A 20,979-nucleotide genomic window follows, 5' to 3' on the forward strand; every position below is an offset into this window, starting at 1 on the left:
AAATGGTGTTGTGTCTTTAACTTCCAGTTTCAATTTTGTCTTGTGTCCAATACTTTAAAGCATCATTGTGTCCTGTTACTGGCATAAAGCGAAGGAGTCTCTGTCACTATCCTAATCCTGAGCCTGTCTTGCTTTCCTTCATTCAGACATGGTCATGGGGCGGGCCCTGGAGTAGCACATTGCAACCACAGCACCTGTGCCGCACTAACTTTTACACGTGATCGATATTGAACTTAGCATAACTCTTTACACATAAAGGAGCTTTGCTACACAATTAGAAACCACAATTAAAAAATAATTCTTGGTAAAGGGATGGAACCACCATATGATCCAACTAGCTATCCCACACCTTGGTATTTTCCCAAAAGATCTAAAATCAGTATACTACAGTAATACAGCCACCTCAATGTTTATAACAGCACAATTTACAATAGTTAAATTATGGAATTCACCCAGATGCCTGTCAATAGATGAATGAATTACTAAATTGTGGTATTTAAATACAATGAAGTTCTACTCAGCCATAAAAATGAATGAAATTATGGCATTTGCCAGTAGATGGATGGGAATGGAGAAGATCATGCTAAGTGAAATAAACCAAACTCATTCAAAGTTTGAATGTTTTCTCTCATATGGGAAAGCTAGAATAAAATAAAGGAAAGGGAGAGAGAAGAATAGGATTATATAAAGGGAAGATCAGTACTGAAGGAAATTGAGAGGCAGAGTGGAGGAAAGGGTAAGGGGAGGTAATGCAGAAAGAATTATTTCAAAAATCATGTTGTGTACATACATAAATATAAATTGGGAACCTCTTCTTTGTACATAGGTAGAAAGAATCAGTTGAATATAAATTAATAGACAAGCAAAAGGAAGTCTAGTAGAGGAGAGGAAGGAGAATGGGAGAGGTGAGGGAGATGGGAGGGAGATGGGAGTGATCATGAACTGAAATTGAATTCCATACATATTTTTCAGGATGAACCCAACTATTATGTACAACTATAAATCTCTAATTAAAAAAGAAAAAAGGAAATAATCCTCAGTCATTGTCTCAATAGGAATCTCAAAGATAATGGCAGCTTTGGGGTGGAAATATTTTCTGTTATTTTAGATACTCACAGGTTTATTATACTCAGAATTTTGTCTCTATGTAACCACAAGGAAGTTTCCAGTCTATTCTTCAAAACTTCCTGTGCATGTATAGTTGTTTAAGAATGAAATTTAAAAAAAAAAAAAAGAAATGTGGCATGCAATGGGCTCTCGTACAGTTCAAATCTATTTCCTTGTCATACCAGGCTAAAGGATATGGATGGATCTAAATATAAAGCTTCTAAATGTTTAGAGAGTGAGGCTAAGCACACCAACCCAAATCTGCTGTTTAAAATGCTCCAAATGAGAGCCCTGCGCATCCGTCTCACTCCTCAAAGAGCTGTGGATTTCAGAGAATTTGGGATTTTGTATTCTCGCATTAGGGATGCTCATGCAGTAAAGACCATACAAGTATCCCCAAATTCAGGAAACACCAAGATCTGCAATACTTCTAGTTTCAGGCTTTTCAGATAAGAGATACTTCACCTGTGTTATAGATGTGGCTCTACCTACAGCCCACACAAACGGATCCAAGAACTCAGCGGCACAGAGGTGGAATCAGAGAGCTGGGTAGCTACAGGGTTTGCCATGAACACTGGGGCCCAGAGCTACCACTGAGCCAAGGCAAAGTAAGCAGAAGCTCCAAGGACCCGGGAGACTGAAACCCAGCACCGCCATTCTGATCCTTCTAGTTTCCTCCAAAGCTCTCAACCTGTGCTTAAGAAGGGATCAGAAACAGCCCTTCAAGGCAGGGTATCTAGGGGCTCCAGGCTGAAGAGCACGGACCCTGCCTTGTCGAGGGGTGTTACCCTCAGAGGAGGGAGGGGTGGGGAGACCAGCAACCTGTAGTTCTCCAACATGCACACAACTCTCAGCAGTGTCCAGGCACCCCTGATGCTTCTGAAGACTTGAAGGATACACCTGTGAATGTAAACAGTCACACAGATGCACAAGCATTTCCTGTAGTGGAGATGAGGAGATTCTTGTATTTTTACACAAAATGAGACAAAACCAGAGGTTAAGTGTTGGTTCTATTTGAGATGAGTTAATTTTTTGTTGTTGTTTTTGGTGGGCACAATGCTCTTTTTTTAAAAAAAAATATTTTTTAATTGTAGTTGGACACAATATCTTTATTATATTTATTTATTTTTATGTGGTGCTGAGGATGGAACCCAGGGCCTCGCACATGCTAAGCGTGTGCTTTACCGCTGAGCCACAACCCCAGCCCACAATACTGTTATTTATTTATTTTAGGTGGTGTTGAGGATCCAACCCAGTGCCTCACACATGCTAGGCAAGTGCTTTACCACTGAGCTACAGCCCCTGCCCCAAGATGAGTTCATTTTGAGTAAGACATGGAGGTACAGGTATGTTTTAGTGGATCCCATTTGGCTATGTTCTTGTGGATCTCACAGATGTGAAATGCACTAAATTTGCCAAATGATAAGACAGTGCAGGAACAAGGCTGATGGTATTGTTTGGAGACAAGTCTCTAGGGTTGCATGTGCACATGCCTTCTGTGTAGAAGCATCAGCGGCTTTGTTCCTGACAGTTCTCAATGTGTTTTTGTATAGGAAATACCCTTAGCAGAGAGAGCTGGCGCCTCACTGGGGCAGAGGACCTATTGTTTGCCTCCCGGGGCAGTAAATACATCCTCCTCTAGGTGAAGGGCGTGGCAATGTGCTGACATTGTTTTAGAAAACAGTACTCTAAACTGAGGATCACTCAAAATTGGTGCTGCAGTCCCCCCATTCGTACTAGAATTTGGGGGAAGGGAAGCTGATATCACGGTGACGTGTAGGTACACTTTGCCATGAGCAATCGAGATTTTGTCGACGAAGAAAGGAAAAGATCCTGACCTTCCCACCATCTCTCATTGTCAGGATCCTCTCCATTGAGGGTCCTTGGGAAGATTATAACTACCAGAAAATCGTTGCAGTCCTCAAGTGGTCACAGGACAACGAAGAAAATAAAGTGGGTGTTGTAACCCCAGACCTGGACAGCAAGGCTTTTTGTTAGAAGGCATTTTACAAACAGCCCAGATCAGAGTTCTCTGAAAGCCACTGTGGCTCCACAGGCTGGAACCCACCCCAAAGTACTGGGAGAAGTGGGGAACCTTCTGAGCAATCTAGGTGACCTCCTTAGTGGTGGCAAGTAGTTTTCCCAAACTTAATCGTTGAATTATGACTGCTCACTAGACCTGCACTGCTAGCTAGGATCTCCCCACTGAGGAGAAGGGGACAGTGTAACCCACAGGGAAACACAGTCAGCACTGCCCCTGCAAAATTGCCACCCCATGTTCTACCAAAATCAAACTTCTGAAATAAACTTGATTCAGTGCTTCTGCTGGTGGGTGGGGTCTGCACAAGCTGCAGGTCTCCACAGCTGATAAGTGTTGCAGCTCTGAATCGTGGGCTACTCCCTCCAGTGTTGCCTCAGACCCCAGCAGCTCACCTCCAATCTCAGGATTCTTGTCTCAGTGAACTCAAAAAATGAAACCCTCAGACCAGGATGTGTGAATATAAGAGGGGGATTATTGAAGAACAGAAGCACAAATCCCACAACACAGGAGGCCCCCATAGCAGGTTTTCTCCAGTGTGCTAGTCCAGGGGTCTGTAGAGCACGTAGGTGGTCCCTAATATTGGTCTAGACTTATGCTAATTAGGGTTTGGAAAAGGACTGATGCTATTGGTCCCAATTTATGCTAATTAGGGTTTGGAAACACACTAGCCCAATTGGTCAACTCTGGAGTCCTGACTTGCACCCAGGTCTACCCAACTTCCATTTTCTCACCAAAGGTCAGTACTCAGGAAGTTGAGGTCATCGGATGGTCTGTGCTTGCAGGTTCTAGGTTGTAGCGCTGCCCACAGCAGACTTCTGCAATAGGCGTCCATACCATGCCCAGGCCTGGCCACCAAAGGGTGACAAGTCAGCATGCCTTGGCTTGCAGGGCCTTGGGACCCCCATGCATGCGTGGCAGGCTCCATACTGGCCTCCTGCACTCCAACCCATTTGCCCTCAACTCTACCGCTAGACCACTCTGCTGCCACGTCTCAGCAGGGACCAGTGGACCAGCTGTGTGGCTTGGTTGCCGGGAGCTGTGTTGCTACTTTGCCGTGGGTTACAGGCATTTCCTTCTCCAAAATTCTCATGTGTCTTAGTTCGTGTAATATTTGCAGTCATATCAGAGTTGGAAACACAAGGTTTCCAGATTAGGGAATTGAAAATCAAAGAGAAAAAATAACTTGTTCCATACTAAAACCAGAGTTTTGAAATGAAACTGTATTCCCTACCATGGCTGGTAGGTGGGACCAGAGTTCCTCCACTTGTGCTAGCAGGTGGGATCTCATAAACAGCAGGTCTCTGCAGCCAGAAGCCACATAGCTCTTAATGGTCACCATGTCCTTCAATGTTGTGGCACCACTTTCTGGGCTTTCGTCTTGTGAGTTCAAAGAATGAAATTCACACACCAGGGGGAATGAGTGGCATAGAAGAATTTACTGAAGAACAGACCAGAACGCTTGCAATGCAAGAGAGGAAGCCACAGCAGCTTTTCTCTGCCCAAGTGTGCTAGTCTAGGGGCCCACATAGTATTTGGGTCACTGCTATTGTCAAACCTATACTAACTGGGGTTTGAAACAGTACTAATGCTCTTGGTCAGCCCTGAATCCCATTCGGGTTTGCCTTACTTCCATTTTCTCCCTGCTTCAGGAGGTGGGAGTGTGATCTCATTGATTTGTACACACTCGGTGGGGGGGGGGGTCTGAAGCTGCAGAGCTGCGTGGAGTGCACCTGTGCAGCCTGCGTTCCCACTGTGTGCAAGCCAGGCTGCTGCTGGGGTGAAGGATTGGCTTGCCTGGCTCACTGGGATGAAAAGCCACACCACCACCACCCCTCTCTCTGTAAGCCACACCTACCCACTGCCACCCCTGTCCTGTCAGGTCTTTGTTTGGAGTCCGCTGAGTAAATCACACCCAGCCTGGCCCTCCTCCTCCTCCTCCTGTCCCATCCCAAGACTCTGCAGCTCTAATTGTTTCTGGGTCAGGTCCACTTCTACTGGGTGGTGAATCTCTGGAGATCAAGGAGCTCACTCTCCCTTTGTTCCCCCCAGACTGCCTAGTGCCAAACTGGGCTGCCTGATCACACAAAGTCCTGCCTCACACCTGCAGGTTTTCCACTGCCTTGCTCTATGCCCTACATTGAGTGAATCTTCAACAGCTACCTGCTGATGGGCACTCCTGTGTGCAAGCAGCTACTGCCTGTCTGTCTTGGGCCCAGACCTTTGCTATAACCATCTCCTGTCTCAGAACCTGCCATAGCCACCAGCACAAGTTGCATTTAACCAGCTGTGAGGTCCATGTGGCTCTCAGCCTGCAGTGACTGGGCCCTTGGGTCCCATTCTGGGCTGCTCCCTGGCACCCATCCCTTTACAATTTACTATTGCAGGGTCTGTGGGGGGAGGGAGTCCAGACTAAGGCCTGTCCTGTACACAGCCACAGATAGAATGCCAGTGCAGAGCGGTCACCCGGAGCAGGCCTTACTGAAGCAGAACCGAGCTGGCTGTCATCTGCCCCAGGTCTCACCATGCTCCCTGGACTGACCAGAGTCCAGGGCTGGTTGCACATTAAAGGACAGAAGGGCAGTGGGGAGTTATAAGGGTAAAGTCATTGGCTCCAGGGGCCACTGCTACAGCCATGTGGCCTGCAGAATCAAATGGTTTTTTTCCCAGCCTGGTGGAGCTGGTGGTCACCTCTAGGCTCCTAAGGCAATGCCACCTCGTGGCCCAGAGCTGACACAGGGCTTCCTAGGTGAGCACCACCAGGTGCTCCCTCTACCTGCTCGGGCTCCGATCCCTGGGACCACTGCTGCTCTCCATCTACCTGAACCCTCTGCTCTCCCATATTTGGCTCTTTTTCTTTTCATTCCCCACTTCCTGCTTGTCCTTTGAGCTCTTCCTAATTCCATATCTCCTCCTCCTCAGTGGGTTGGACTCTCAGTCCTGGAGCCAGGGATTAATCACCTCTAGGTGACTACCCACCTGAGAACCATGAGGAGTGGTTAGAGGAGCCAGAGGAGAGGAGCCCGGCAGACTGCATCCACCCATCACGCTGTCACACTGACACGGGTGGCCCTGGGTCACTGTCACCACCACCTGTGCACATCAGTCAGCCCCCTCCTCACGTCCAGCTGCTGGTGTGAGGAGGGATCATTCTCTCTCTGCCACTCCCCCCCCCCAACAGAGTTTATGGACAGCCCCTGTTAGCAAGGGAAAAAGGAACAAGTCTACCAACAGGCACCTCGAGGACACCTGAGGACCACACAGAAAAGGAATGAGACACCAAGAAAGGAGGGTGTGGGGCTGGGGTTGTGATCTAGTGGTAGAGCACTTGCCTAGCAGGTGTGACACACTGGGTTCGATTCTCAGCACCACATATGAATAAATGAATAAAATAAAGGTCCAGCAACAATTTAAAAATATTTTAAAAAAAAAGAAAAAAGGAGGGCATGGGCCAGCTGGACACCGGGAGTCGCCCAAGAGAACTGAATGAACAAGGGAAAGATTTGCTAGCAGAACTGAGCTGGCGCCTCCTCCGTGGAGACGTCTCGTGACTTAGAGTCACCTGGTCTTCCTTAACAAAGGGTGACCTGCTCTGTAGCGCTCCTCTGACGTCTCAGTTACTCAAATAATCCTTACTTGATGAGGCCTGGGCGCCCGCTCTGGTCTACAGGGGGCCCCTGCATTTCAGATGTGGGCTGAGTACCGTCGTCCAGGGCTTCCTTCCTTCCTTTCATCCTCACGTCCACTCTCTGAGGTAGACCACCAAGTCCAGAGAGGATGGGCGGTGCGGACCAGCCAGGCTTATTCCAAGCAGGGAAGCCAGCGAGTCCCGCCCAGCATGCTCAGAGCCGTCATCTTGACCTCAGTCGCTCAGCACTCCACCTGCCTGGGGTCCTACCCTGTTCCGGAAACTTCTCCAGCTCAAAACATCTGCTCAGCTTGCTGACAGGGGAAGGAGCTGGCTGCTCACCAGCCCTACCAGTGGACGCACTGGGCTGCTGAAGATGACCGCTGGGGCTTGGTTGTGGAGGGTGTCAGGGCAGAAGGCTGGTGGTGCTCCAGACCATCGCTGGAGCCACCCTGTGGCTCTGTGCTTTCACTGGGGGCAGAAGCAGCTGTTGTGCCTTCCGTGACTCCCCAACTTGCCTGTCAGTACCGCCAGGGAAGAGCCTGGCTCTCCCTCCTGCCCTGCTTACTTCTTTCAGTTGATTCCTCATTATTAGAGACCACCAGCAGCCTTCCGGGAACTGCTGTCCTGGGCTGTGTTCCTGCTGTGGAAGCACTGTCACCTGTCCATTCAGAACCTGCCTTTGCATGCTCCTGGACCACGTTCTCTGTCTGGTCTAGAAAGGTCCATCTGTTCCCAGGGAAACTGTCCACATGGTGAACTTTGCTGGTCAAATCCTCCAGCCCAGAGCCTCAGAGCCCCAGAGCCCCAGAGCCCCAGAGGCTAGGATCCCAGAGTGCTGCCCCTCGTGGCCCTGTGGCTCACCTTCCTCACCTGTTTTCTCCCCCTTGCACTGGTCCTCAGGAAAGGATGCAGGAGGGGTAGCCTTCCAAGGGTGCTCACTGGCCTCTGGAGGTCGTTCTCCCCTTCCCAAGCCCAAAGCAGTCCTTGAGCTCTGCAGGCAGAGGGAAGAATCAACTGTGCCCTGGGTGGGGAATCCCTGGGGCCCAGTGCCTTCTTCCCTGGGCGGGGGGCTCCTTTTCTCTTTCAGTGGTGCTCCAGTGGGCTGAAACAGGAGATAACAAAAATGACCCACAGCATGTCACCACATGGACATGGCAACAAATTGGGTAATGTTATGAATCCAAAGACTACTGAAGATGAATCGCTGGGTTTGGGGGTGTAGCTCAGTGACAGAGCACTTGCCTACCATGCTCGAGGACCTGGATTCTATCACCAGTATCACACACACACAAAAAAAGCAACAACAACAAAAAAATCAATCACTGCACAAGAAAACTTGAGATGCCCTGAAGTCTTATGGATCATAATGAAAGTTCACTGAAATTCCCCTGAACTTGAAAATAACTCTAAAAATCCAATGACTAACAAGTTACAAAACCGAAATCACCACTACTGAGCTTCAGTGAGAAAAATGAAATGGGATCGATCATGCTAGAGAAAATAATTCTGTCTATTCCCTCCACAGAAAATTATATTGCAGAATCATTCTTCCATGAACACCAGCGTGAACCAACAAAACACAGAAAACGGGTGTCTAGAGATGCCGTAAGCCAGGTAGCTAAAAATACACCTTGTTCTTCCAGATCTTGGGATGTTTATATCGATCAGCTTCTTAGAATGTGTAATTTGTTGTTCTAAATGAATAGTCACTTGAGGACCTGATTTGGGGTTTGCGATTTTGTTTCTCTTTTCTTAAAGAGAATCTACAGGGTTGAATAAGCCTTGGGACTCACAAAAACCCGAGCTGATGCAGACTCTTGAGCTTTTGCCTCTCACCTTTGTCCCCTGTGCCCTGCAGCTGCAGGCAAGCTCACTGGAGCCTGGAGACTCCACACTGCAGGTGGCCAAGCGTGCCCTGTGCAGGAAGACCTGGGTGCAAACACCATAGCTAATTCCCCTGCGTGTGCAGATTTCACACCCTGCACGGTAGGCCCACCTTCTCTGCAGGTGCTGCAAAGAACCTTGACATTGGCGGGCAGCCTATACCCCTCCCAAGAATGCTTTGGCAAGGACCCAAAACGCTTTCAGTGATGTCCATAGAGCACAGTGTGAGGCCCACATACTTCTTGGGATTCATTTGTAGCAAAAGTTTCATTCTGTTTTCAGGCAAATGGGAAATACTCCATGCTCTTGACCTCTGTGGATCCCAGCTTATACTTCCGACCCCCACCCCCCGCCCACATACACACTTTTAAATCCCAGATCCACTTAACACCGAAGTTTCAATGAAAGTATTGAATCATTAAAGGAGCATTTCTGAGCAGCTTTAGAAGAGCTCCAACATCTGCTTTTTGCCTAGATTCTGGTTAAGGAATGCCAAGATGTGGGGTTTATTGTAAAAATCTACTTGAATTAAGACCTAATACACTTATGACCAGAGGAATGCCAAGGGTCTAACAGTTTTAGGGCAATGGTTGCACTTAAAAAAATCACTGAATTGTGGGGATTTTGATTCAATATTTTTTAAAAAAAAATCTGATGTGCTTAATGGTTTCTCACTTTAGGAACTACAAGCATGAGATTAAAATAATCAGTATGTAATTCACACATATTTCACAAAAAGTCTAACTTATCATTAAATAGGAACATTTAAAACAAAAATTCTGGCCTTTAAACACGAATAAAGTTAGCTTGTGAAACACTCTTGTCACTTATGTTATTTCACATACTTCTGAATCCCAGCATTCTTAAAACCTTTGAATCTCAGCACCCAAATTCTAAGTTGCAATTTAGGCCAAAAAATCCACAAGAAGTTGAGGCTTTGTCTGGAAACAGTAAGAGCAAACACTCCAGCCGACAATGAGTTGCTCATTCAGGAATGAACCCCACACCCCATGTGTGCCGATGGCAGAAACCAGGAGACCGCCCCCCCTCCGTTTCTCTTACTCTAGGTTTGGTAAAGCAGGACACATCAGAGAGCAGAGCAAGGCCAACCTCTTTCCTGCTGGCATCTGGAGACTGGGAGCCACATGATGCTGTTTTCAGGGCTTGGGCTTTTACAGTGAACAAAAAGTGGCTACTGTAGCCATTTCAGGGGTTCTCATCTGACATCTCTGTTAGGTAAAGGCTTTCATTGTTGAGGCAGCCTGCCTTCCTCAGGAACTGAAATTCCTGCTGGTTATAGGCTCCTTCTAGAAGACTCTTAATATTCTAGACTGAGCAGCCTGTGTTTGGTTATAGGCTTCCTAACCATAACTCATTTCTATAGTCAGGATCAGCAGTACTAGAAAGTACAAAGTGTTCTTTCCCAAGAAAACACTGGCATGGGTTTGTTATTGAAATGAGCTACTTGCCACCTCAGGATTCTAGTCCCCTGAAGTGAAGCACAGGCAGGTGATAGGTAGGGACACACAGGTGCTAGGTACTAGGTGTTCTAGGTAGGGAGAACAGGGGAACCGGCAAAGACCTGGGACCCGCGTGCTGGTCAGTCGATCTGGAGCAGCTTCACAGGGATTCTAGACACCTGGGTGCTCAGTCAGGGTAGGAGCTGGGCAAACTACCCAGTGGAGCTGCATCTCAGACACCAGCCCAGGAGCAAAACAGGAACCCCTTATTTGTCCTGCCTTCTTCTCACCCCTCAACCATTTAAAAGGAAGCATAAATGAATTCCTGGGACAGATAATAATTTCTTTCAAATGGTATATTCATTGTGCAAAATGTTAATTTTTCGCTTTAAACCACACACATAAAATAATCCAGGAAGATTTATAACAGGGAAGGGTGTCTCTCACTAGCCTGGCTTTCCCCGCACAGGAACTCCCCACCCACATTTGGGGAAGTCTCATTTTATTAAGTCACATTTTATTAAGTAGCTCCCGCCACAGGAGCTCCAGGCTCCAGGCTGTCAGCTCCCAGGCCCTCCTGGTGCCAAGACGCGGCTTATGTCCAGGCTCTGCCTATCAGATGCTCCTGCTCCAGGAGCTGGAGATTCAAAGAAACAGACAGGATCTACACTGAGAAGGGCTCACTCACCCAGCACCCTGCACCCCTGCCCGGCTCTAGAGGTCGGTCAGGCCAGGTGAGTGCTCTCTAGGCTTCCCCCGCGTCTCTCGAGGGGCACGTGGTGCATTTGTGGCCACAGAGAGGCAGGTGGAAGTTCCACTCGGGATTTCTGGGTGACGTTTGCCATCCTGACTCCAAAGCCACTCCTTTTGCCTTCTCCCAGTCTCTGCCTTGAATGTCAATATAATGGCTCTGCCTGCAAATCCCCATAAGGGGACAACTCTGAAGATTAAAGTCAATATGCTATCAGAGGTCAAGAAGAAAGAGCCAGCCAGGGTCCCTGGGGAAATTTTTTGGATAATTGATACAATGTTTGCAACAATCAAAGTCTAAACCAGTGTGTGGGGGGGAACATGTATCATTAACCTGTTGTTAGCCAGATTTTTTGCTACTTGCAACTGTCTGCTTTCCTAAATGAAGTAGGCCATTCCCAGACAGCTTGTCTGAAGCACAAACTACCAACCAAAAGGCAGTGGTGGCCACAGTGGTGTCCCCACAGAACCTTCTCTGCAGTGTTATTTTGGGCGCATCCCTCTCAGTCTCCAAATTACTCCAGCCTGAGAATTTTGCGAGTTACATAACGTGCCTTTTAATAAGTTCTTTTTCTGCTTAAATTAACTGAGTCTTATTCCTGTGCTTGCAACCAAGAACTCTGGGAAACACAAAAGAATGATACCTGCAGTGTTCTCAGTAGCACACCCTCAGAGAGTGGGGGGACAGGATGGTTTCTGGTCTGGTTGGGTCTGAGGACAATTCAGATGATGTTAAGACAGCTTGTGTCACAAATGATCACTTGTGGTCACCTGCAGTGATGGTCTCCCAGTGCAATGAAGATCACACTTGAATTAAAACTTGGAGGAACAGGAATTGCTGCCAGACAGCTGCATGAAAGACACAAGAATTCCCACAAAGAACTGCAGGGAGAAGCAGCCAGGGAGGTGGGACGTGAGTAGCAAGGTCTTAGATTCCAGTTCAAGGCACAGACTGACAGCCAAGGACTTTCAATGACTATGCAAACCATAACCAAATCCAAAGGGACAGCCCCTGGGTTTCTGATACAATATCTGCTACATGCACAGCCTCCTCTGGTCTCTTCCTTGACTGGGGGATCAATGGTGGAGCGAGAGTGGGAGGCTGGACATGGAGTGGATAGTGCTGAGGCCTCAGGGTATGCAAAGCTTCCCTTGTCATAGGAATTGTCCCCTCTACCTCCCACTCTTTGTTGTCTTCAGACACAAACAGAGCATGATGCTGCTGGGCCCCTTGTGACACAAGGACAAACATTGAGGGAGACTCACACAGCCAAGACATTGCAAGATTTTGAACTTTACATTGGACAAAGGAATGGATTCTGAGAGTGCTAAACCAGAAACGGAGGGAAAGAACTCTGGATTTAGTAAGTGATGCTGGTGCAGTGTGCTTCCTGGAGCACAGGGAGTGTCCTGCTTGCCTGGGTGGTTGGTTGGTTGGTTGAGTGAAACCTGAACCTCCTGGCAGCCCTTGCCACCCAAGAGAAGCCGAGATGCGTGACTTTCTCCAGCACAGTGTAGAAGCAGGAATGCTGGTGTGGATATATCCTGTGTGACCCACTCACCAAGCCCCTAACTGCTCCCCTGAGAGTCACCTGAAGAACTTCCCTTGTCACTGGGGAAAGCAGTGCCCCTGGCTCAAAAGCCAAGTCTATTTGATAGATATGTGACTCTGTTGAGGGCTTGCTGTAGTTGATGAGCAGGTCACCAGAAAGGGAGAGGCTGTCTTGGTAGCAGGAACTATGGCCATGGCTAAAACTGACCATGATCCCCTGGAACCAAAACAGATGGGCAGCCTCTATGGCCCTGCTTAATCTATATGACAGCAAAAGTAAGACTCTTGATGAGACGTAAGGCATCTCAACAGAGTCGTACCCACACCCGGCTCTCACACCTGAACTTGAGTGCTACAGAAGCAGCTAATCCTATCACTTCCCATTTAACTTTTTGGTTGGTATAGAAGATGGAGGGGTCTTCGAGAAGGAAACAGAGTCTCAGAAGGCTAACACAGCCCAATAGACAAGTCCACACAGCCCCTCCCCTGGAGAAGAATGCTTTCTTCTCTTTTCCCATAAGTGGAAAACTTCCAGAGCCACCTTATCTCATTTGATAAGAGACCTTCTCATCTCGACCAAGACTTAGGTCACCTCTGGCCCCAAGCCACAGTCAGACTGCAGCCATCTTAATTACCACAATGTTTCTCTTCAGGACACCAAGGCGCCCAGCACTCCAGTGACATCATGCCACAAGGACCTGCAGAACAGGGATGGCAGCTATTCTAGACGGGAAAGACATGGACAGGGCCAAGTGGGAGTTGGTCTCCTGAATCTACAGGGACCTGCGGCCTCAGCAAGGCCTTCTCGTGGGTCTAGTGCCAAGGGTGAGCTATGTCCTCCTAGGCTGAGGATGAGCTGTGGGCCTCACTCTAGTTCCAAGGGAAAAAGAGGCACAATGCTTGCAGGCCTCAATGCGGAAGCAACGTTTGTCACATAGGGTGTGTTTCTCTGTCTCTTCACAGGTTGAATCAAAAGGGTGCTGATGTTGAGATGGGGCCCAGAGGTTGAGGAGACTTTCTGTCTGGTTCAGCAGCAATGCCATCGGTTCGGTCATTTATGATTCATGGTGTCACAGCCTCCCCAGCCACCAAGCCGTGCAGCCAGCTCTCTGCAGAGAAGCAGCAGGAGAGCAGTGAGGTGGCAGAGTGGCAGCCCGGCTGCCCTGTGCAGCCTGCCATGAAGGTGAGGCGCGGCAGGTCTAAGGTGCTTTGGGCCAGCGCTGAGGTGAGCCAAGTCAGCTGACCCACTGCCCCACAGCAGCCTGGCCTGCACACAGTGGGGATGCCCACATAGAAGTGCACTCCCTGCAGCACCAGACAACCCCCTGAGCATGCACAATTCAATGACTTCTCCCTCCAGCTTCCTGCTTCTTGAAGGAGGGAGAAAATGAACAGTAAACTGAATGGGACTCAGGACTAACGGCATTCTTACTTTGCCAAACCCTAATCAGCACAAGTTTGCACCAAAAGCAGCGACCCAAGTGCTAATAAACCCCTGGACTAGCACGCCCAGGTGGGGAAATTCTGGTGCCAAGTTCCCTCTTGTCTGTTAGAGCTCTGTTCCTGTTTCTATTTCTGATAAATCCTCCTCTTATGCTCATTCTGGTCTGTGTATTTCACTTTTTGAATTGGTAAGACAAGAACCTTGAAAGAAGGAGACACTTGATGGTGAGCTGGTGGGGCCTACCACTAAGAACGAATGCACCTCTCCGCTGCAGAAGCCTGAAGCTTGTGCACACACCACTCACTGGCAGAAGCAGGGAGTCAAGTTTTTCTGGTTTCAATATGGCCTAATGGTGCTCGAAGTGTCATGGGAAAAGGAGGAGTTGGAGGAGGCTTGTGGCAAGCCCACTACAACATTTGAAGCAAATACATATCTTCTTTCTCCAATAACTATTTTTGGGAAAAAGGTTTGGCTTGTTACTGGATTATAGAAGAGACTGCAAGTCTGATCAAGGAAGTTTAATGACCAGGTAGTCTGAGCTGCCCATCTTGAGATGGATGTTAATGTGATCCATTAAACCTCCGAGTCAGATTCACCAAAACACCCAGCTATGCTGGACATTTTTCAACATTCAGGTAGACAGAGTGACCTGCCCTATGATTTAAATCATTTTCTGTTCCTAGCTACCCTCCTGCTAATTTAATAGGCTTGTAGACACACAGGCAGGAACTGACTCCATCTGGTGTCTTGACAGCCCATTTCTGCTCCCAAGGCCAACCTGCTTCTCACCAGCATCATCAGCCAGTTTTGTTTTGTTTTTAATATTTTTTTTAATATTTATTTTTTAGTTGTAATTGGACACAATACCTTTATTTATTTTTATGTGGTGCTGAGGATCCAACTCAGGGCCTTGCACGTGCTAGGTGAGCGCTCTACTGCTGAGCCACAACCCCAGCCCCTCACTAGCCAGTTTTGAGTCTTCCGAAAGGTGCCGATGTTAAGTGTGGTCCTAGATGACCAACTGGAGGGAGATTATGTGGACCTCTTTTATTGGTGGATATTAGCAACTTGCCCCTACTGTAATACAGGGCTTTTGAACTTGGATTGACTTTCTTTACCCACCAATGCCTACACCAGCATCCTCGGACTTTCCCAAGGAATGCCTTATTCATCAAAACACGTATTGCTTCTGTTTTAAACCAAAAAGAAGATCTATGGTGGGCTAATTTCTGTCCCTCAGTAGCAGCTGAGGGAATAACCCGTTGTAGCCTCAGTCACAGTGCCTGGTGGACACTTCCTGGAAAGGGAGTGTCACCATCCTATAGTGTGGACTCTCTGAACTGGAAGCTGACATAGAACACATGGCTGGAGGAACCAAGAGAGCGTGCCTGTCACTAACACACCCAATGACCTACTTGCAAATTTCTTGTTTCTGTTTCTTCTCCTCTGGGCTGTGCTAGTTTGAAGGTGTTGGTAACAAGAAGGAATTCTTCTACTTTGGGGATTTGAGCATAATTTCCATTGAAATGAAAATTGAGACGCTGGCTATTTCAGACTTTTGCTCACAGGGGGTGGGGAAAGGGGGGTGAATTGCAAGTGTTGGCTGTGACAATGGGGTGGCTATGATGGTGGGGGTAGCTGTGACTTCAGGGGGAAGTATGGTTGCTCTTTATAATGGGCAAAAGGAGGTGAATGGATGAAAGCCAGTCATGGCCATGTGTCTTGCTCCTGGAACGTCCAGCAGCAAATCATAATAAAAAACTCCGACCTCTCAGGAATGAGGGCTGCTCCTAGCTGAGACGTCTGATATAGGGAAAAGGGGGGTTCTGTAATGGGCATTAGGAGTTATAGAGTCCAATCAATAGCTTATGACCAGTTGCAAATCAAGGACTGTAACCTCTACTTACATTTTCTTTCTTGCATATTATACATATTGATATAAAATAATCACCTTTGCTGTTTGGCCCTTATCCTCTACTATCTTATATAGGACCAACTAGTGATGGATATCTTATTAGCTTGGCCCATGAGATACAAAATGTTGATATGGGAGGTGACAGATAAGGAGTGACCATCACTCAGAGCTGCTGAGCTTGGGACTGGACACAGAAAAGAAAAAAATGAATGTGCTTTTCAACTGTTAAGAGATAGTCCATTGTATTAAATGGAAGTATCTTTGTTGTACATCATCTTTATTTCTAGAATTGTAAAGATGGCAAGAAATACATTTGACACTTGGTAGTCAAAGAGGGATACTGATGTAGTCATCTGGCATTCCTTTTGGCTGCTTTGAAGGTGTAGTAAAGATTACAAATTCTTCCCCCAAATCCATCCTCCCTTCATGAACAAGAGGAGAACCATGCCCTCTAGCTGGGCACAGTGCCATAGGGAATAGAGACAACATCTCCCAACCTCTCTAGTAGCTAGCCTACTAATGTATTTAAGTTCCATCAGTGAGTTGAACATGGATGCATTGTGTGCATTGAAGGTCTCCTCAAGCAGACGAGGGGTACCCTTTAGTCCTCCTTTGTTTTCCCTAATGTCTACCTGAGATATGAACCAGTAACCATCTTGGATCATGAGGTAGTCTTATGCATAGAAACTGGCACCATTCAGGAGAAATTTTAGAGCTGGACTTCTGATGGCAAATGATATTCTTTCCATACAATAAAATGTGGACAGATGGTTTTTCCAATGTCCCAGGGGAGACACTGGTAAACAAGGCAAGAGCTTGGGATAAGAAAGTTCCCCAAGGAAACTTAGAAACAAGTCAGGTGACTAACAATTAGCCAAGGGTGCTCTGGAAGCACAGATGGGGCTCACCTGATCTCAAGCAAGCACACAGTGGGTGATGTGGTCTGTAAAGACCTTCCGGAGGAAGTGACACCTCATAGATCAAGAGGATTGGGCCAGTTGTTGCAGGAAGGTGTGGAAGTGTTGTCTTGCCTGGGGAGTGTCAGCTGGTACCAACACTGCTTGTCCCTTTTCAGGAGATAAGTCAGGGGTGCATTGGGGGAGGGGTTTAGCACTCAGCCTCAGAATGAGGAGCAGGTTAGGGGAATTTAAGAATGGGGCAACATAGGTAGGTGTACTCTTTAGAAAGCTCATCCCAGCTGCTCTCGGCAGAAAGGAATGAGGAGAGCAAGGTCAGAAGGTGGGACTAATTCGCATGTCCTCTTTCAGTCCTGACAGAATGGAAGGACTCCGAAGGAGCACTTGGCCTTGTTCACTGAGGAGGGAGCTGGTAAACAATAGTCGATTCTGAGGAAAAGCTCAATCCAGGATCCACCAGTCCCTCAAGAAAAAGCACACACTGTTGGGCAGGAAATTGAGTTTCAATTTAAGATGAAAAAGGGAATCACAAGAAATCGCTGGAGCCTGGGAAATCGGGTCCCTTTCTTCTGTTTACACGAACTGCTTGCCTAGCAAAGCTTCCACCCGGCAGCCCGCCTTCTCTGCTCCGCCCAGAACATTCTCCAACTCCCAGGACTCCCAGCATAGCAGTAGTGTGGCGCCCGGGGGAGTAAACTGAGTCAATTCTCTGCCTGGGAGGAGCGGACAGGCCGCGCTACCGGGTCAGCTGGACAGACCTGGCAGGCTGCGCCCCCGCGCCGCCCGCGCGCCTCGGCCACCAGCGCTCCGAGGGTCTCTGGAGTAAAGAGCCCAGCTCGCGTCCGGGAGCCGAGAGCCGCCCTGCGCAGGCACCGGCCGCTTCCTCCTTGGGAGGATGTGAAGGTCCTCAGACACCAGCCCTGACTCTGGCGTTCCTGGATTTGAAGTGGACATCATCCAGACGCCGTCGGTGCGCGGCCGCAGAGCCCTAATTTTGTGTCTATTTTTAAAGGAAAAAAGAACTGCAAACAGGTTGTCATCCGCAGAGAACGCGNGGAGGCGCCGCCCTGGGACCCCGCGCGCAACGGCTCGCTGCCGCCCACGCTCACCCCGGCCGTGCCCCCGTACGTGAAGCTCGGCCTCACGGTGGTCTACACCGTGTTCTACGCGCTGCTCTTCGTGTTCATCTACGCGCAGCTCTGGCTGGTACTGCGCTACCGCCACAAGCGGCTCAGCTACCAGAGCGTCTTCCTCTTCCTCTGCCTCTTCTGGGCCTCGCTGCGGACGGTCCTGTTCTCCTTCTACTTCAGAGACTTCGTGGCGGCCAACTCGCTGAGCCCCTTCGTCTTCTGGCTGCTCTACTGCTTCCCCGTGTGTCTGCAGTTCTTCACCCTCACGCTGATGAACCTCTACTTCACGCAGGTGAGTCGCGGGACCGCGGCCCGGCGCCGCCCGGCTCTCACCTGGCGGAGCCGCCTGGACCGGGGAAGTCTCCGGTTCTGGGGCCTCTGAGCCTGTTCTGCCTCCTTCTCCTGAGTAATTCCTCGAGGAGAGGGAAGACAGGGTTGGGGCCGCCCCCTTAGCTCAGCACCACTTCGTGGGCACCTGGGCGCCTCTGCGCACCGTGCCAAGCTGCATCTTCTGCATGCATCAGATTCGGTACCGATGGAGGATGCCCCCCAGGAGGCTAACCCTAACCCCCAGGAGGCTCGAACTCTACAGCCCCTCCAGCCTGTCTAAGCCTAAGACACTGAAGCCCGGCCTGAGAAGGTTATCTGCATATTGGCCCCACTTTGAGGCCGGACACTACCTTTTTAAAGTAATGGCTAGGTGGACCGGGTTTGGTTTTGATGAGGTGTTTGTTTTGAACCTCAGGATTAGGAGCCCTACTGAAGTGCGACTTACTAACTCATTCCATGGGATTGCCTAACAGCAGTCTGGGGTCACCACACCCAGCTCCCCAGCTGCCGCAGGAGGTCAGGCTTGCTGTCTGAGCTCATCTGAAAGGCCCCAAGAAAAAAGCCATAAAAGTTAACCGGAGCTCTGTTACAGGAGCAGGATTCATTTTATGAGGCATATTGTTAAAAAGCTAATAGGTTGCATGCGAACTCATTTGGCTGCTGGTTTACCTGTTGGCTTAATGAAAGTACGGTAATTAATGTAAGCACTTTGCAAGTACAATGCCGAGCCTTGCATGAGGGTTTAACAGCACAGTGCTACCATCATCCTCATTATCTCTATTCCCATTAGCTGCTCCAAGTATGAAAATGTCCATTCTCACCAGGACTCTGCCCAAGGGAGAGGCTCCAACTGTGTCACCTGGCTAGGATAATTTAAGAGCTGTCTCCTGGATAGCTTGCAGGCATCCCATGCCTTTTAACAGCATCTCTTTCTCAAAATAAAATGTCACTGAATTAAAAAAGAAAGACAAATAATTGCTCTGGTGTAGTGGGAGGCACTGCTGAAATGTTGGAGGAAATATTTTTGGCTTAAAATGGCAGATGTGACATTTAGTAGATGTTATATTCAGTGGGTCTAGCTGAGAGCCTTCTTTTTTTTATTTTATTTTTTTGTTGTTGAAGATGGACATAATGCCTTTATTTTATTTGTTTATTTTTATGTGGTGCTAGGGATCGAACCCAGTGCCTCATCCATTCTAGGCAAGTGCTCTGCCACTGAGCTACAGCCCCAGCCCCTGAGAGTGTTCTTATGTGTCTGGTGTATCAGCATATTTTCCAGTCCAGGTAGTAGTGGTATTGTCTGTCCAAATACTACTTTTTTTTTTTTAATAATATTCTTTGATTGTCAATGATATGTGGTGCTGAGAATTGAACCCAGTGCCTCACACATGCTAGGCAGGTATCCTCCACTGAACCACCCCCCAGCTTTTAAACTTGCAAATCGATTCAGGCAGTTGGCTACATTGCAGACACTGGCCTTTGTAATTGGATCAAAATTGGGTGGTGCCAGGAAGATGCAAAAGGTAAGTTGGTGTTCCCTCAAGAACGGATAACAGTATCACACATTGAGATCTCTGCTCCTGACCCTTTTGGGAAGGAGAAAAATGTGAGGAACTGCTATGGGTCTGTGGTAATCATATGCAAATCCTGAACTTAGAGCAGGATCCGGGCCTGGGCGGTACATTTTCTGCACTGTCTGCTGGTTGGTGAGTAAATGCTGAGCAAAGGAAAAAGTGACCAGGCAGACAGAGCCACTCTGGCCAGGAGGCCCAAAGGCATGGCCCTTGTCTTCTTTATGTCTCCCAGACAGGCAGATGTCATAGCAAAGGGCATTTTCCTGAGGGTCCTGGGAGGCTGGCAAGAGAAGTTGGCACTTACGGCTGCATCTCAGACCCTGGCAGGCAGAACCATTCCTGGCTTCCAGAAAAGAACACTGGAACTTCCGGGGTGGAGGATGGCATTAAGAGACTGGCCCTGTGACGCCAGCCCAGCAGTGCCTGTGCTTTCCTGCTGTCCCCACACACTTACTCCCCTGTATATCGTTTTTAGCCAGTGGCAGCACCTAAATGGGGAGCTTTTAAGAATTACTGCTCTGGAGCTCCATCTCAGACCAAGTAAATCTGCTTTGGGAGGGGGATGGCGTGCATGGTGCACTAGGCACTGTTCTAAGCAGATTGTCTTCATGCTTCACAACAGCCCTCTGAACAAGCCCCATATTGTCCCTTTTACAGACAAGTTAAATGACTCAGCCAGGATTTACACCCACATCTGTGAAATTGATGTGTAAGGCTTGGTTTTATGGTGCATTTTAAATCTCTTAGGATGGAAAACATACCCAGACTAAACGCAAACACCTGTTCTCCAGGACCTTAAGATTTAGGGAGATACAAAGTATATCCAGCACAAGTAAGTAGGGATTCAGTCACATTTGGGGTGATAGAGACTATACATTTGGCACAGTTAAGTGGTGGTTCGGAGGCAGTTGGGGTAATACAAAGTATACATGTGGCAGTTAAGTCATGATTCAAGAATTTGAAGCCCTGGGGGACTCCAGCAGGTCCTGAGTCTTCAGAGTGGTGGGTTCTGAGGCAGGAGATGGGCTGGGAAGGGAGCAGTGTGGCAGAGGTTTGGAATTGGGAATGAAGTGGAAGCAGGGCCCCAGGGGTGGGGGAACCTTTTGTTTTCCTGTTGTCACCTCCTTTGGGGCCAGGACACTTACTCATCTTACTTAACCTCTCCTCTGAGGGCACTGTTCCCCTCCCCTGAGGCTTAGAGATGAGACCATTTATCTCCAGTGCCCTGCAGCCTGCTGTGAGGTGGA

General features: G+C 48.4%; 1 protein-coding gene across 1 annotated transcript in view; it reads left to right on the plus strand.

Annotated features, from left to right (window-relative positions):
- Gpr137b (G protein-coupled receptor 137B) overlaps positions 1-20,979 on the plus strand; it is a 69,692-nt gene that overhangs the window by 18,853 nt on the left and 29,860 nt on the right. Inside the window, exons 3-4 of the mRNA XM_015504372.2 lie at positions 8,635-8,686; positions 17,711-18,120. Of these exons, the coding sequence (XP_015359858.1) occupies positions 8,635-8,686; positions 17,711-18,120 (462 nt within the window). The remainder of the gene's footprint in view (positions 1-8,634; positions 8,687-17,710; positions 18,121-20,979) is intronic.

This window comes from Marmota marmota, unplaced genomic scaffold, assembly GCF_001458135.2.
Source record: "Marmota marmota marmota unplaced genomic scaffold, marMar, whole genome shotgun sequence".
Lineage (NCBI taxonomy): Eukaryota > Metazoa > Chordata > Mammalia > Rodentia > Sciuridae > Marmota > Marmota marmota.